Genomic DNA, 18,966 nt, shown 5'->3' with positions numbered 1-18,966 from the left:
ATTCACAAAAATATTTTGCCGCAAATATTTCTGGTTTTACACTGCTACTATGTAATTATTGGTTGCGGGACATTTTATGAAAGTGGGCCTTCAAGAGAGACATTCCCAATCGCAACAAATGCGAAACGAATGAAAGGAAAATGATTTTGTAAGTAATTGCGCAATGATATGTGCAATGCCTTCTCTCTCGTTTCTCTCCATCCCTTCAGGCCTCAATCGGAGCGTATTCCTTCCTGGTCTTCATGTTCTTCGTCCTCCTCACCACCATCTTCTCCTACTTCTATGTGCCGGAGACGATGAACCGCACCTTCGACGAGATCGCCGACGACTTCAGGAAGGGCAAGGGCAAGGGCAAGGGTCGGGACAACTACGAACTACAGGACAACGTGGCGAAAGCTTGATGATGTCTCTGGAAACGCGAAGCGAGTAGCGAAGGCGACTGCCAGGGCACAAAGATTGGAGAAGTCGCCATGTCAACATTGTATTGTAGCAAAAGATTTATCTGATGTGGTCTTTGAAGGGGATAGTTATATTAGGGTAGAGAAGTTACATTATAAAAGTTGGAACCAAGGAGCAAAAAAAAAAAGCAATATCTAGAGTAACTGCGGCAGTATGCGGCCGTGCGCCCGTTCGCGGCAGGTACAACATACTCTGTAATATACCGCTAAACACAGCATTGCACTGTTACATGCACACTACACATATACAAACACACTACCAATCAACAAAAACCAACCGATAAAATGGGCACAATCTTCGACAAAAGTGAAATTTTCTCACCTAAATGACAACATATCGCATCCAAAATTTTATTTTCGGCACTTCTGAACATAACAGTTAAGAAACAGTGGTCCAAGAAACTGTATTTTTTGTCGTTTTCCCGATGTTCGTGGATTTTGAAAACATATCCTCACATAAAATAGAACTTTCTCGAGCCGATGTGGGCCGCCATTTTTTTTTCGGAAAGTGGATGTTACCATCGAAAAAAAATGAGAAAAACACAAGAACAATAGCACTAATGAATAATCTTGTCTATGATATATGAAATGGTTGAAAATAATTTGCCTGATTTGTTTACAGTGTGGGAAAACCCTTAACCTGCCGCAAACGGAGTATTTTAATCTAGATTGCTTTTGTCGCGAAGGATGTCTCCGAATTTTCTTTCGGGGCAGTGCAGAGTCAGTTTGCTTTATACGGAGCTGTATTTGCTCTCTGTTGTATTCAAGGAGCATATTAAACACTTATAACCAGCAGTGAAGAAATACAGTATGTCCGCGTGGCTGATTGGGTACAAAGGAAAGCTGATTTCACAGCATAGGAAAGTTGTCGAGTTCACCCCATTCAGAAACATCCTTTATAGGATAGCACCATGAATACGTCCGAAAAGTATCTCGGCAGATATTGGGGGAAAAATTTAGTTGCTGTATACTTTGGAAATAAGTAGTATTGTGTGACAATGGATTGGCAGTAATCATGTGGATTGCTGCCTTTTTGAGTTGTTACAGGGATTGAGAGAGTTCATGTGTTTCTTCTCAAATTAGCTTCTTGTAAAGGAGGTTACTGCAAAAGTGAAGGCATGTCTTTTGATGTTGTGCTTTCTTTGTATTTTTTTTTTTTTTTGAGAGAGAGAGAGAGATGCCCTTTCATTGGAGATTCTATGCAGTGATTTTTTTGCCTACAGTGCATTGACGTTTGTGCCCGGGTGGTCCAGTCTATACACGCTTCGCATTTTCTTGAGGCTGAAATCTTACCTTGGGCGGGTAGCGTCTTCAACCTTGTTATAGATCATGTGCTATAGACATAATATACATGTATGTATATAATATATTCAAAGTCGAAGATGAAATTCAGGTAATTTGAAATAACCGATGTTTGTGAATGATTGCCAGGATGCAAGGAGGATATTCCAATTTTTCTGAGGCAGCTTTATGCTCTTTCAAAATGAAATATTATTTCCAGAACAAAAAAAAAAATGATGAAAAATGTAGCAAAGAAACAAAATACACTCCACAAAATCTAGATTTTTACACATAAATTGCTTCATCAGATAGTAATGAGTAATATTTTACTGCATTTTATGTAAGCCCTACCGATAACATGGTACTTGAAACAGGGTGGCACATCATGCTGTAGATCAACCTCACTAAGCATAGCTCAAATTCATTATGGTTTTCTCCAGGACAAAAGACTCTATTTTGCTTCCGTATTTTTATTTTCAGAGAGTACCGGTATCATATATTTTGGGAATTTTGGGGGGCCTTTCACAGTATTATGTCACTCACCAGGAGCTGTGTTTTAACTGTCAGCACCAATTCACATGTGTCATGTGAGAGCTCCCTCATGTAGGATAATCTTGGGTAGACTGCTCTTATTTCGCCTGTGTGAAATGGATTTCTAAACCATTTGTAAATATAAACAAAGTGGCTGGGAAAGACATGTCATATTTGCTTTCCACATGTAGAATAAGTGGTGGACATTAGCTCTTCATGCACTGTGAATCATAGCCTTTTAAGAAAGTAAAGAGTTCCAGCCGACTAAAAAAAATTAAAGAAAGATATTGTGACTCAAATTTTGGAGAACACTCAAGAATAGCGATCTAAAAAGTAAAGTAGTTGTGTTCTGTGGAACCAGAATGGCAAGTTCACTCCACAACGACACTACCATTCAGACTGCATGAGGAGCTATTGTTCATTTACGATACATTGTGGATTTTAGTTTGTGGGGTTAATGAGGAAAAAAAAAAAATGAAAAAAAAAGAGAGAGAGTTATATGAAACATGAACAGAAATATATTTGTATATGTATGTACGTACGTAGACAAAAATCTAAAAGACAACAAAAACAAAGAACAACAGAATAACATATTGTGTTACAGGGTAGTTTACTTGTTGAATTATTCAGTATTGTGCAAATGGCCCGGTGTTCCATAATGGAGCAGTACCGCGATTCGTTGTCGATCAGTTACGATAAGAAGAGATGGCTGTATATATACAATGTGAGGTATATGTATCGTAAATTATTCTTCTTGTGATTCATCTTAAATAGTTCCCTTCTCTGGAGACACTTGGCAGAGTGTGTGTTGGGGCTGCATCAATAGAAGATGTGGTATTGGATGGTGGTTGACATATTGCCATGGCAACGGCAGCAAGTCCGTGCAACATCATGGATTGAATTGAGAGGTCCATATGAGATAAACTTGTACATAATAGGATAGAAAAAGAATAAAACTTTAAAAAAAAAAAAAAAAAAAAAAAAAAGCAAGATTCAAAAATACCTTTCTATGCTAGTGGACATTGTGGTAATCATAACTAAAGTTCAGTAAGTTTGACTACCATGTAAATATGTTTCCTCCTTCAATGCAACCTGATAAACCGTTAGTGTTATCAGTCAAGATGGTGTGGAAAGAGTGCTATATTTTCTCCTTGGGAGTAATGAGCGTAAAAAAACGTTTAAAGTGAAAGCATGGGGAGGGATGTAGTTGTGTATTCTGAGGATGATTTTTTGCTATTGGTCCTCTTGACATTTTCTGAAGTCCTGTCATTGTTGGAGGAACAGCTCTACCTCTGAGAGTAGAAAGAAAATCCAAGAGAGGGTTAACTAAATCATACAAGCCACTGGTAGATGAGGACCAGAACAGAGAGAGAGAGAAGAAAAATTAAAATTCAGTCACCCATTGATACGGTGCAAGTGGATGGGCAGAGACCCCCCACTCCGACCCAATTGCAAAGAATGTGCTTCCTACGAATATTGGGAGTTTTTTCCCCCACATGAACAAAACAGACTTCATACCCTCACTGAATGAAATGTGTGAAGCTTTTTATCGTAAGATATTTGGAAGTAAAATTCATAGAAATATTTTTTCCCTACAAAAAAAGACATGACAGCAATGAGTGCCTTTAACATTTTCTCTGGTTAGCCAGTCAATGTATTGTGATATTTTTCTCTTTTTTTTCTTTTCTTTCTTTTTTTATTTGAATTAGATTAAACTGAATTAGATTAAAAGAGTAGACTTTTGGCAATTACAATTTACATTCTGGTTTACGGTAGGGAAGTCATTTGTAAAATATTTCATTCGTAGATTAATAATGGTAGGCCTTTACAGTAAATTGGTCAAGAGTTCTGGTTGTGAATTACGGTTGTGAAATGACAGGGTTTCTTTAAACATCGTTCATCTGTGTGTTTTGGATGTTTTTTTTTTCTTTTCTTTTCTTCATTCTTCATCCTCTTATAGTTTGTAAGTTCTGGAAATAGGTATGCCCAGCTGAAACACTTGTAGTTTAAGCATGCAAAAATCGCAAGTTAAAGTTGTAATAACATTGTAAGACACTCTAGTCATCAGTGCTTATCGACAAATTGGAGTAATGTTTGTTTTTCACTGTAAATCATGCTTTTTTGATGGAAAGAAGAATTCATATCAGTATCTTCTTCCTATTTTCTTTTCAAACTGCGTCTGTGTTGCTCTAGAGTATGGTAGGAATATCCTGTGCTTTGTCGATGTCGGCAAACGTAGAAGGACAATTACTGTGCCACTGATTCTGTGTGCAATCGGGAAATAGCTGAGGAAGAGGAAAAAATGTTTTTGTACTCTTTTTGGAAGCACAATAAATTATTGCGTGTTTTCTCATTATATTGCGCTGCACAGAACAGTCCAGTGCAAAAATCAAGGTGAATAGAGATTTAAAACGCAGTTATGTGCATCTCTGCAATGTGTTAGTGACTTATTTCCCCAGCAGTTATCTCGAAATTTGAAAGAGATGACAGATCTCAGATTACTCAATACTCTTGAATCTGAGTGAAATTCGCTTGTGGGTCAGAAATGAATGCCAATTTCCGGATATGAGCCACCTCGGGAACATGAGCCAAGGCGTTTGTAGCTGAAGAATAATATTGATTTGCCAAATGAAAAGAACAAGTACTCCCAAATGTTGACTTGTTACGTTATCACTGGACCTCAAACAATCTGCCAAAGTCCAAAAATAGTACATGTACATCATACCAAGTGGCCAAATTAAGACTAATACTGTACCTTGCATGATTGTCTTCAAAAGTTTTACTGTTGCCGAACCACAATAGTATTGTGTCCACCATGTGGCAGTGTGGTAGTATTTGGTGAGTAACAAGATTAGAAACTTATCGAAGTAAATAAAGAAGTAAACGCTAAGACCCATATGATTTTGTCTACAGTATTACGAAAAGAAAAATGCCAAATAAGTTTGCATTGCTAAATAAGATATTCAAGCAGACTGAATTTGCTCTTAAATCACCGAGACAGCTGTATTTTGATTGTGTTTGAAATGCAGCTTGAAATAGATGTGAATGTAGGACAGACAAACAAAGCCCTAATACAGGATGAGCTACCCTCAAACAGGGTATGCAAGTAAACCTTAATACCTCATTCTCAGATGCCAAATTAAAGATTGTAGTACCTTTGCTTCGTTGACAGAAAAGTATACCATTGCCAAAACTGCAAAAGTATTGTACTGCCATGTGGCAATTTGATAGTATTGTGTAACAAGATTAGAAACTTACCGAAGTTGAAGTTTGTATCCACCAGATGTTGCCAATTTGGATTTAAAAACAAAAGAGCCAAAGAATTTTGCATTGCTAAATAAGATAAGCAGACTGAATTTGCTATTAATCACCAAGACAGCTTATTTTGATTTTGTTTGAAATGCAGCTTGAGATACACGTGTGTGTATGTGTATGTAGCCCATACAGATTAAACCCTCATATGGTTATACAGTATTTTTGGAAAGGCCAGCATTAAATTGGCCAAAAGAGAGAAAGAAAAGTGAATAACCCCCAAAGTAAAGAAATCCTGTGACAGATGAAGAATGGATAACAAAAGTTACGCAGATTTTTTATACCATGAGGGTTGATTGTTCATTCATATTGTCTGCTCTTAATTCTCGCGTTTGTTAAATCCATTGCATCTAAATACAAGCAACTATGGCTTTATGAGGGTTTTACAGTGTAATTATTGAATTGATGATTTGTTACATTTAAGATCAGTGTTTTGAGATCATGTGTATTCTCAAAAGTAGATTCATATGTCTTAAGTTCCTTTGTTATCATTTTGTTAAGAATGTACATATTATGTATATATATATATTCACCGACTTTCTCTGGATAAGCTGTAATATAAAGGATTTGATTTCTTGTCAGTAGTTTTGTGTCATGTCATAAGAAATAAATTGCAGCAGGCCACTTCATTGGAATGAACATCACATGATAAGATCGTCTCCACGTTTCCTTTTCTTCTCCCCTCCGCATCAAATTTAGTAGGTAGTTGCTATTGATCGTAGCTAGGCACACAACTCTGAGGCTAGTCAAGCAAAGCAAAATGTAAACATTAGTGCAGAAAGAGCGAAGTGACCAGGTTGAATCTTGATGACACAAAATCTGACAGTTGTTGAAATGGAATACTTGGTAAATGGCAGGAAACTGTCAATTTGTATTGCTTGGATGACTGCATATTTGTACCGTTTGAAATGCTATAAAAATCAAATGTCGTCCATCACCATAATCTCCTCTTTAATGCCCAAACCAAAAAGCTGAAAAAAGAAATGGGAATTAGATAATACGGGTGTAAAATATGTTGATATTTTGAAGTTTTCTGTAAATTATCTATAAAGTTTTATATTGTATCTACATTGTACCTCCTGTTTACATTTCAAAGTTTATCACCGTTTTTGGATTCAAATTTATTGCTATTTTTATAAAGCATGCCTTCACCACTTCCTGACTCAAACTATTAAATGTCTCAAATGAGTAATCTTTTGCATGATTTAGTGCACGTTAACATAGGGTCAATTTTTTCTTATAGTTTATTTTGTGGCCACTTTACTATCTCTGTCATAGGTTTGGGAAATAAAGCTACACAAGCTATACATCATAAGAAGTCTTGAAAATGTGACCAAAATTGCCTTTAAATTAACAAGAACAGATAACCCTCTTTCTTGGACATTATCAGGAAATGGTGGTGAAAGGCAACAAATAGATGAAAACAAATTTGATTTGTTGGGTTTTTATCTTCCCCATGGTATTACTAACATTGTACTGTATTCAGTATCTTTGTAACTCAACTTGCTTGTTAGCGTGACAAATTTCTTCTCATCAATATTAGTAAATTTAAGCTGATTTCGTGGAATGCTTTATAAACAAAAGTCATACAAAGCAGGAGAAAGTCAGATATGGAGGAGTTCAACTTTCATAATTTTGTTTTTCACAAATAGAATCGATATTGTTTTATGAGACAAAGGGAGTTTTGTATGTAGAGTGACTTACATTTCAAGGAAATTGACTCACTTTGATGATTTAAAATAAACCGTATTTTTGATTATTTTGTTAGTATATCGCCAGAAGGCACTGAAGAGCGTAATGATACAGGGTGCATGTCGGTCATGTAGTAATATGCAAACAAGATTTGGTCCTTCTTTGCTGTGATTCCATACAGTTTTTGGTTTTTTGTTGTTAGTTTCCTTTTGAAATCCAAATAATCAGAGTGTGCAATTCTGAAAATTCCTGTGAACATGTACGCATTGTGTTGTTTACTGTGTATCATAGCATTCCACAAGTTGGTGTATGATTGCTGTTGTTCTCGTTTTCCTCATACAAATCTGTGTCGAATGCAAGTAAGGATTGAAGAAGAATGTCGGCAGTGTCCGACCACAGAGAAAAGTAGGTCGGAGACGAGTTGACACATTATCGAGCAGTGTAATGTGAAAGCGATGAATGCGTCGCATTAGAAGAGTACGCAGCTTACTTAGTATCTCCTTGTTGATGAGGTCTTTATTGCGAGTGCCATACAAGACACTGGTATTACGTTGATAATGATTTAATGAGCTAGGAATAGACTGGGAATCTGGTCGAACTATGCTTTATCAAGTTAAGTCTCGCAACACAGGTCAAACAGACATGAAAAGGGGATACCTGTGTGGAACCGTGATATTTTACACATGGAGTCGAGCTGTGTGGAACTGAAACAGCAAAGATGTAGATACAGTAGTATATGGTTTGTGCCTGTACAGTGCTTTGGTAAATAGCCATAAATGCAAAAGAGTGTCATGTGTACAATATAAGTAATAATTACTTTTTGCAGGGTTTCCAACTGAAATATCAATCAGTTGTGTGATTGACAGTGACATGAAAAATTCACAATAAGTGTCAGATGAAATGCCATTCTGGTACACTTTTCTTACAGTGGCAAAAAAACTGGGACTGCATTCCCAGAAAAAGAGTGAAAACAGGGTAATTTCATGTCTCCCAAAACATGCTACTCCTATGTTACTCTCTTACTTATATACTCGCATATTATACTCCTATTGTGTGAATATCTTCACAGTCATTGCTGTACATATTTAATTATAAAAAAGCAATCTGTGTGGATTTGTAGACCAGAAGTTCACCTAGCCACATTGTGCACAAGGGCCTATACTGCTTGCTTGGTAGCTGCTTAGATTCAGGTAAAAAGAAAAAGTGTGAGCACCACATTAAAAAAACAAACTATTAGATATGGTGATATAACTGATTCCTACAATTAAGTATCATTTCCCCCCAATTGGGGCCCTCATAGGCAAAAAGAAAAAATGAGAAAGACACTCATTAGTACAGAATGTCACGCCTCTGGAGATGCTGAAGATCAACTTCAAGTATGATGGTTGTAAACAAAAAATGCACCAGGGTTGTTCAATCGTTCTGAAAATGCTGTCATTATTAATCATTATAGGCTGCTATGTACATATTGACAGAGTCATTATGTCAGATGCATGTGGCGTACACGTGGCCTACATGGTTAGAAATGTTGCTCAATGAGTTCTTTTACGTATGATCTACCTCACTAATAGAATTTTGGAGGCCTTGATGAGATCTCTTTGCATTTGTTCTACAACATTTTTTTTTTCCTCAAAACTTTACCATGGAACTTTGCAACTTAGAAACCTTTGTTGCCAAAACCAAGCTGGCTGTACCAAGCACAAGAACAAATTAGTGCAAAGAAAAAAAAAAGAATGAATTAAAAAAATATATATGTTTAGATGGTTACACAAGGTCAAAGCTTGATCACCATGACAAACATCTGCAGAATGTCTTTCGAAGTTTCTTTTTCTCATCATGAACATAAAAATCAGCTCTTCAGGCTGTAGCAAGATAGTTTAGAAATCATTCTATGGAAAAATTACTAAATCTTGTAAACTCCCAATTCTTTTCTGCAGTAGATGCATCTTTGCCCTTGGTACTTTTTTTACTAATTCACTGAAGTGGTCTGGGAGATTCAGTATTTGAATGGAAGCAGTGTGGTCAAACAAAGATGTTTATCTCCAGATATATGGAAGTGTAGGCTCTTCTGTTTAATTTCCTGGTGTGGAAGGGGGTGGGGGAGAAGGAGGGAGGGGGTAGGGGAAGGGCAAGACCATCATAGGAATAGTTGTACAGAATTATTGATTATCAAAAGTCATCACCTTCAATTTATCAACATGATCAGAGGCAACAATAATGATTATGATGAAACTGACAATGACAATGATAATCTGTACTTCACACATGACAGACATAATGTGTCATGATAGTATTAAACTGTAATATGTTGTTGATATCATGATGATTGTTATTATCATCATCATCATCATCATTATCATCATCATTGTTATCAACATCATTAAAACGAGATACAAGGATGATCAACTTTCTTCCTACATCCTCTCCAAGCTTGGGCATAAAACGAATAGGAGACATCTCTTTAATATTTGACACTCTGTAAATGTCCATTGTATCGGAGTACAGCTGTAGCAGAAATTAGATCACAAAGAAGACAACTTTAGTACTACACTGGTCTCACATCAACATGGTTTATTTCCATCGCAGTCCACGCGGTATAAGTGAAATAATATTATATTTTATCCTAGAAATCATTTTTAAAGGTTTTAGGATATTTGCTGTGTCTCCAGAATTCATTTCAGTGCTCTATGTTTGAATTAATGTGTTCTACTGTGAAAATCTGTGTTAATTTATGTTGTCATTTTCATATAAACGTATGGCTGTAATATGAATGTTGTTTTATTTCTTTGGATACTTGATCTGAGTGATGTCATTTCATTTGCTCACACAGATGTAATTTGAAGTTTTATATTCACGAAGTCTGTCATGATCACTGTGTTCAGTGTAGAGTTTGTGATGCTGTGAACTATTTTCATAGTGTGACGTACAAATATATGAAAATATGGTGAAACATGAAATGAAATATCACTAGATTTATATGTAACTGTAAGATTCAGCATGAGTTGTTGTTTTGTTTTTTCCCTTCTCTATCTCTCTCTCTGTACTGGTGTTTCTGAAAATTTGAAATTAAACTTTGTGGGAAGAACAAAAAAGTTTCCTGTTTCTATTTTTGTCCATTTTCTGTGATGACTGGAGTTTGATGAAGGCAGTTTGATGAAATAATATGACCGCAGTGTACTGGCTCAGGTAGACAAATTCTTCATATTCTTCTTGTTATGTTGTTTTTACTTGGGTTGGACCCCTTCGACAAACAGCAATTTGCTGAAAGGGCCATCCATCCCACGAGTGGTAAATAAATAAGTACAAAATACAAAAATGGTGCATACTACATATAGCACATCATGAAACCCTACAGCTTATTGCAACTTATTCAAATTCATGAAATTCTTCCGTCGAGATGTTTTCTTTGCAACTGATTGAAAAATTGCCCTATATCAATTATGCAGTACCTGCTGCATGCTATAAGGATTAGAACCAACACTTGCTGTTGGGCGAAAGCTCGGTGGTCTAGTGGAGATGACGCCTGTCCGGTGATCAGGAGGTCATGGGTTTGAATCCTGCTTGAGTATGTACGCCCATGATTTTTTTATTATTGCTACTTGTCGACAAACTGCCCTCTGTCAAAGTAAATTAGCACCGCTTACAATGTATTCAGTATTTTTGCAGTAGCCACACACACACACACACACACACAAATAATACATAATGGACATACATACTCGGGATGGAATCAAAAGTGCTACTACTTCAACAGTGAATTAACGTTGCTATTCACGTCGATGAAGGGCAATTTGTCAATCAGTTGCAATAAAAGCTGGATGCGAGAATTTGTGACTGACTATTTGAATTACCATACGGCTTGTTCCAAGAGCTGGGATATTTCCAAATCACAGTGAATGGAGGTTGCTTCAACAGTCGTACGTGTATGGCTCTAATAATAGGTATTTGCCACATACAAATAATTCAGACATTCACATATTGGCAGACAAACACACAGGTTTGTTTTTTTTTTTGTGTTTTTTTTTTTTGTGTTTTTTACCGAGGCACATGCTTGTGGCATCCAAAGATTTCCTGAATCATTAAGTCCGGCAAGAACACAAAATCAAACATAATTTCACTTTTGATCCACCACGGGCATTTGATATGCCTGTCTGCAGAAAAGAAAGGAAGAAAACAAAACAAAATGGCACACAATTTTTGTGCCCTTGTTACATAGGGTTATATCTCATCATACCCTGCATCACAGATCAAAAATTAGAATATGAAAGGAATGGGACATGCAGAATTACCTTCTCATATCAGGGGCCTGTTGCACAAAATTTTTAACCGAGAAAACTCGGGTAAACTATTAACAAAATTTTTTTCAGCATTGATAACTTTCCAAGTAATTAAGCAATCTTAATGCTATTTCAGGGTATGAAAATATAACTTCCTACCTACATCTTGCAGAAAGCCCCATTCAATTTGGTTGAGTGGTCTCAGAGAAAAGTGGATGGATCGTTGTACAGCATGTCATGAATCCATTTCTTCCAAGTTTAGCACTTGGATGCTCATGGCATCCATAACACAATGGACTAAACCTGGAGGGAAGAAATTCTCGACATCAAGTCAATGGTGGAGTCTAACCCGAGTCTTCCATTCTAACCAGTTCTTCTCACATTAACAATTTCATGCAAAAGGCCACAGGTTTCTCGCTGTATCTGACCTTGTTATAATGAGATTCATGTATATGCACGCCATGTGTCCATAATGAATTACACTTCAAAGCAACACTTAGCTCATCAGGACAGTGGCATGGAACATATGGCAGTGACTGAACATCTCCGTTAACTGTACACAGACAACAAATAAAACAAGCACATACGACATGACACGGAGCATATGAAATGTTATAGAGCTGTATTTACACGAGGCATGTATGGAAATGCCCATCTGCTCTCACTGAAAGATGGTGGAAATGAAATGTAAAGCTGCAAGATACATGTACAAATGAGTGCATGCGATAACATCAGAAATGAAGAAGAGAATGTCTTGAGTCAAGACTACGGGAAAAACTCACCCCAGTATCTCTTTCATAAGAAGTTGATATACCAAATGCACATATGATGTACAGTACATGTATATGTATCATTATGTGTCTGTGTCTGTGTGTGTGTGTGTCTGTGTGTGTTTGTGTCTGTGTGTGCATATTTGTGTAGATGTAACGTAGGCCTACGTATGTGTAGACATTCATTAATCTGCAATTATATACTCCACAAAGATCACCCATGGATAAACTTGATTTTTATTTTTCTAATCAAATTGTATTCTATGACACCAACTGATCAAAATCAGAACATTTCGTACCACACGTACTGCTAACACAATGAAATCTGCAATCCATCGTTTTTCCCCTCAGTATAAAACAGCAGGAAGTGACAAGTGCACTTATAGCAGGAGGTACTTAATACCTGCAGCTTCAACATTTTACATAGAGATATACCGAACTGGAAGTGGCAAAGATTCCAGGTTGCTAAAACGGAAGAACATTTACGGCACCAAACACTGGTTCATAGTCCTTGTCCCATTTCCTAATTATATACACTTAAGGTCAAATTGGTTTTATTCATATTCATTTTTAATGAAGAGCAACTGGGGGAACAAAAGTGACCAAAGATTTTTCATACATAGGCCTACTGCATAGTAATGCAGATTCCAACAGCCATGAGTGCATATAGGCACATCCATCAATGACTGTCAGGTGAACTGCATTAAAACCAGACAGTTATCACAATATTCATTAAGCAAAGTCTCATTAACACCATATGATGTAGATATCAAATAATTCCCTTGATAAGAGGGGATTTGAGATTGCCTATAAAAACGCATACCGTAGCCCCTTTAGTGTTGAGTTGTATACATAAATGAAGTTACATTTTGATTACAATGTTGACCAACATGTCATAATGAATTACCACCTAGAAGTGAGAACTCTACCATCTATTATCACAAATACATTTTCACAGCTAACTCTCACCAAAGTGTCTAACAAAACATATTAAACAAACAACACCTTCCTAACATTACACCAACACAGAGAGTGGAATTGATTTCAGATGATGAAGGCTACTCTGACTAGTTTTCAGTTTATGAGTAGTGCAACATATCAAACAAAAACCCTGCCGTGATCAAAAATTGCCTTGAATCAACATTTAGCAGCATGAGAACTGGATTTCATCACAAAAACACACCACTCTCTTCTTACTCACATCACACATAAAAAAATGGCAGCTGAATTCTTACACATTTCATTAAAAAATAGTCATCTTTTCATATTTGACATATCTCTATTTGATCTCCATATCAGTTTGTAGAAATCATCCTTGATTTAAAAAAAAAAAAAAAAAAAAAAAAATTAGACAAAAAATTTAGACTACGAACAGGCACACTCACATCAAAGGTACATCTCTATAGACTTCAGAGATTAGGAACTCACATATGGAGGGAGAAAACAGACAGACAGAAATACAGATCGACAGAGACAGGGGGGGGGGAAACAGGGAGTTATGACAAATCAATTGTATCACATTATTCCACATACATTTGCTGCTACCACCTACCCAAAATTTCATCATATCAGATAGTCTTCCTATGGTGCATTCGTTATATACATCAAACTTTACCTTTCTCTCTGTTCCTAAAACAATACTCACAATTTAACTCTGAAATACAAACAACAAAATGATTTTTGGGAAAAAATATTTGGCACAGGACTCACTTTCAATTTCTTTACATGCAATTAAAAATGACATAGTTGCTTTAAGGTGTTCTATACTATTAAAAAAAAATACTACATGTACTGTAGAATAAAAAGTCATAGCATAATTAGAATCAGATTAATATCACAAAAAGGTCTGATAATTGTATGTCTTCCATCTAAACATACAATGTGTACTATACAATGAAACTCTGGCAGGTACTCTGTGCATCAAATGTTCTTCCACCTATCATCAGTTACCATGACGACCTAAGATGAGATTTAATGATGGACATCTGTCAAATAAAGAGCTAACTATCCGCAGAGAAATAGGTGACTGTTCCTTCATGCTGGGTTTCTTGGATGCAATTTAGGCCATTAGGTTTCTACACCTCTACTTGAGAAGAACGAAGTCAAACCCTAGCCCTCTTCAATTTTACTTTTGCTCACCAAGCAGGCATTCCCCAATCACCGTCTCAACGGGCCATCAATTAGAGTAGCGCAGTTGTTAATCAACATCAAAGATTCTAGCTCTTCTAGACAGCCTATCTCACTGTCACAGATAATATTTCCACATTCATTAGACTTGTTTTGTAGGGGACCGATACCTCCATGCCCATGTTTCCATGGTAACTGCATCATTGATGATAGCTACCATTGATGGGCGAAATTGCTCCTGACTACCAAGGTAGGTTTGCATTTTCATTGATGATTATGGAACTTTACTTGCACTTGATGGAAGTGTCATAGACCACGAACAATAACCCCCATTTCCTACACACCAAGCATTTGCGTAATATCTTCCTAGAAATTGAGATGCACTCACATTGTCTCTTACGCGAAATATTTGGGTCCCCATTATCATCGAAGCATGACATTTACCTTTGACATGAAATCTTTCACCAGAGCTACACATTGTTGTCGTTTTTTTTTTTTTTTTTTTCCTGCAAGGCTTCAAAATGTTACTACCTCTCACATCCAATCTAAATGGATACTTCATACACTCCTGGAATTGAGACAAGATTGTTTTGCATTGTTGCAAAGCAAGGCTACCACATGTAGCTTTGCCTGCACAAAAAAAAAAAATTAACACTGACTCATTCAAGAGTAAGACTGACAAAATGACATGAATCCATACTAAAATCATCAAATTGTGACATTTCCCCCTGCAAACAAACAAACAAACAAACAAAAGTAAAGGGATGATAATGTTTCCATTGAGATGGGGCTTCAGGTTTCAAACTGTTTTGCATGATAATAAGAAACCTCCTATATAATATGAAAGAGCATAGGATTCTACAAGGAATTCATAGTTAATTTGATAAAAAAATTGGTTCTGAAATGGCTGGGATATCCAAACATATAGAGGTCCTAATAAAAGGTGGGATCCACCTTTCATTAGTAACACTTTTTTTTTTTCACCTTTTATGATGTCTCAGCTATTTCAACACCAATTTCACCAAATAAACTTTGAATTCCTCTTGGAATTGTATGGTCTTTGATACTGTAAAAGTGGAAATTTTCGCGGTGTTCAAATTTTCGCGCATTTCCCGCAACCAGAAACAAGCGCGAAAATAAAAGCACGCGAATATTTTTGCTTGCCATATGTGCCTGTGCGTGATGTCTTGATTCCGCGGAATTAAAAACACGCGAAACTCTTCCGGCCCGGCCAAGCGCGAAAAATTAGTCACGCGAAAATATCCACTTTTACAGTATTTCATAAGAGGTCAATAATTAGTTGAATCAAGAAACTGGAAAACAAACTCACTGTTGCGACGTTTCGCCAATTATCGCAACAGTGAGTTTGTTTTCCAGTCTCTTGATTCAACTAATTATTGATCTCGTACTTCAACTGGATGAATGAGAAGAATTTACATCAGTCTATTTCATAAGAGATTTCTAATTATCTTGCAAAAAGTTATGATCTGAATCCCCATCTCAACCAAGTCTAGACAAATTACACTTATGATTACATTCTTCGCAGACATGCGAAATACAGTGAAATCATTCCACGCAGTTTTCTTGCAGCCTTACTGTGGCAGATGCCACAGATTACCGAAAGGCTGAAAATTAGCATACATTCGCAAAGATAATCCAAATTTCCTACTCAGAAAGAGCAATGTTTCTGGATGGTGGCAGTGACAGTTAAATTGTCTTGAGTTATCATTGCATGTGAATGATAGAAAAGTGAAAAGAATAATATACATGGAACAAAATGCACATCATGTACGAAATGGCATTAGCTGAGTTTAATTATTTCAACAAGAAATGAAATGTACGTGGCTGGCAGCTTATGTCTGCTGAGCAGGAGGATAGAGCTAGCACAGACTATGCATAAACATCGCCTAATGATTCTCTGAGGGCAGTTTGACTTCAATGTATAATCTAAATGATGCAACTACTAGTATAACAATCCATGTTATACTAATGAAAAGCACTAAAAAGAATACAACACTAGTACTAGTTTCATCACTGTAGCTTGTAACACTTCTAAAGCTCTTGACTACCACTACTACTACTACTACTACTACTACTACTACTACTACTACTACTACTACTACTACTACTACCACTGCTACTAAAACTATTTGTACTACTAATAAACTTTTTTTCTTTTACCAAGTAGATGGATGTCAAGTCCCTAGTAATTTTCTACCAGAACTAAAACTCCAGCAAATCTTGACTAAAAAGATTATCTCTGCATATGAAGCGCAGTTCATACACTCTGAAAACAACACACACACATGCACACACATGCACACACACACTCACCCACAAGCAAGGGAAAAAAAAAAAAGCGTAGCCAATTTTCCAGCCTATTTCACTCAATTCTAGCACAGTCACAATGTGCAGGCCATCACAGAGCCCTGAAGAAAACTAAGACGTGAACAACATCATCAAGAAGACGTCAACAAAAAAAAAGCGGACAAAAATTTTGCGCGATGACAAAAGCAGGTGCATGATGGGATGCCATGGAGACAATAAGAGAAACACGTTGACAGACAACGCGCAATGGCTTGACAGACAAATGGGTGGTAGGCAACGATAGGACGGAATATCCTCGGTCGCTATAAGAGACCCTGAAGGGGAGTACAGAGGGAGAAAAAAAAAGAATCGTTACATCGATTATCAAATGATGATAAAATTACGGAACAAAATTTTGTGACAAGATCATTGAAACAGAAGAACAAGTGTGAGAGAAAAAATAAATAAATATTGACAAAATTCTTCAAATTTTAAGGTATCACAGGAATACAGAAATAAAAGCTTGTTATGGTTAGGCAGGGATCCACACTAACTTTTATTTTTGGTGGTCCAAAGGCAAACATCCGACCTTTTTTGGTGGACCTATCAGGCCACCAAATTCTTCATTTCTGAAATTTTGGAGGCCCGACATGCGTTTTTGGTGGCCCCGGGCCACCAGGCCACCGTTAGTGTCGAGCCCTGGGTTAGGGTTGTCTTTGATAACTTGAATAATGATTGACTTAAAACTTAATTATATTTTAAAGTGGTAAAATATCCTGTTTGCAACACGTGGCCAAAAACTGCTCCTAAGTTTGCATAAAATTGGCAAGACACAGATGACAAATCAGTAACTATAGCGGCAAAGACAAATTTTACTGAGATTTCAATGGTGAGTCATCTACTGTGAGGTATTTAAAAGACCTTCACATGGCCTATCAGGTCATATGCCCTTAGCATTGCCCACTTTCCTTACTCATTTACTCTGGACACAAATAAAGACCCCTGACTTAAAGGGACATTCCAGACGATTTTCATAATTTCACATCATGTAGTACATAAATCGACGACTCCCTGTGTAGATTTGTGGAATATATTGTGGTTCTTGAGCAGAGAAACAATACTTTGAAAAACCTTAAACAAATTACACTAAACAAGGATGATGACATAGGAGGTTCACATATTTAAAAAATGTTGCAGTGTAATTCGATTACAATACTGCTTGCTTGCGAGTTCACCTGTGTATAATCTATGCATGCCTTTCTCTTTTGTTCTGCTTCCTTGAGTCCCAACTCATGCATTCTTATGGTGACTCTGCCATGTCATCATCCTTGTTCATTGCAATTTGTTCTAAATTTTGAAAATATTCTCATTCTTTATCCCAATTATCACAAATTCTGAAACTCTGTCCTCAGTATTACTAATTTATAGTTGTTCAAATGTAAAAATCTGAAAATCATCCGGAGGTCTCCTTTAACACCTTGGGTATTTTTGACAATGCACAGAGGAGTTCACTTGAATGAAATGCAACCTTGCATTCGAGAACAATCAGCAGGTCATCAAAATAGGATTCTCTACTTTAATCAATGCACATGAATGTGAAATAAAATGCAGCGGTGCTAACATCACAAATATAAAAGTGAACTTCCTGAAAAACATAATGCATACAATTATTTATGTAATAGATGGTTACAGATGTGGAAGGTGACTAGGGTTAAATGTTGGTGAGCACATATGTGGCATTATTACAGAACCAAAAACTACCATGGGCAAATGTGATATGATTGAATATAAAGCAATGAATATTGCATTCACTAAGTGATATGAATGTCTATGAATAACACTGAACATAATTCATTACAAAAAAGCACAGCATTAGAGAGAAAAAAAAAACACTACATAAAAGCCAACTAAGTGTCATGAAATACACAATCAACATGTGTTGAAATCTAATGCTAACATCTACCCTAGCGACAAGATAAAAACAAACAAACAAATAAACAAACAAATAAACAAAAGGCACACAACTGCAAAATGAACACAAAACTGGATTAATACACCAAGAGAGAGAGAGAGAGAGACACACACACACACGCGCACACACACACACACACACACACACACACACACAGGCACAAACACACAATGTAAGTAATTCATTGAGATGTAGCAGTGCAGCCCTGATCACATATGATCACACATTTGGCATTCATA

General features: G+C 36.6%; 2 protein-coding genes across 2 annotated transcripts in view; one reads left to right on the top strand and one right to left on the bottom strand.

Moving 5' to 3' along the window:
* The window catches only part of LOC140239234 (solute carrier family 2, facilitated glucose transporter member 5-like), a 67,959-nt gene extending 61,758 nt beyond the window's left edge, over positions 1–6,201 (top strand). Inside the window, exon 11 of the mRNA XM_072319111.1 lies at positions 210–6,201. Coding sequence (XP_072175212.1) covers positions 210–401 — 192 coding nt within the window. The 3' untranslated portion in view covers positions 402–6,201. The remainder of the gene's footprint in view (positions 1–209) is intronic.
* A 10,687-nt stretch (positions 6,202–16,888) lies between these two features.
* LOC140239312 (solute carrier family 2, facilitated glucose transporter member 3-like) overlaps positions 16,889–18,966 on the bottom strand; it is a 38,919-nt gene continuing 36,841 nt past the window's right edge. The window contains exon 13 of the mRNA XM_072319184.1: positions 16,889–17,090. Within this exon, the coding sequence (XP_072175285.1) occupies positions 17,079–17,090 (12 nt within the window). The 3' untranslated portion in view covers positions 16,889–17,078. The remainder of the gene's footprint in view (positions 17,091–18,966) is intronic.

This window comes from Diadema setosum, chromosome 15, assembly GCF_964275005.1.
Source record: "Diadema setosum chromosome 15, eeDiaSeto1, whole genome shotgun sequence".
Lineage (NCBI taxonomy): Eukaryota > Metazoa > Echinodermata > Echinoidea > Diadematoida > Diadematidae > Diadema > Diadema setosum.
Note: the sequence above shows the minus strand (reverse complement) of the source record. Positions and strands in the feature narration are given on the sequence as shown.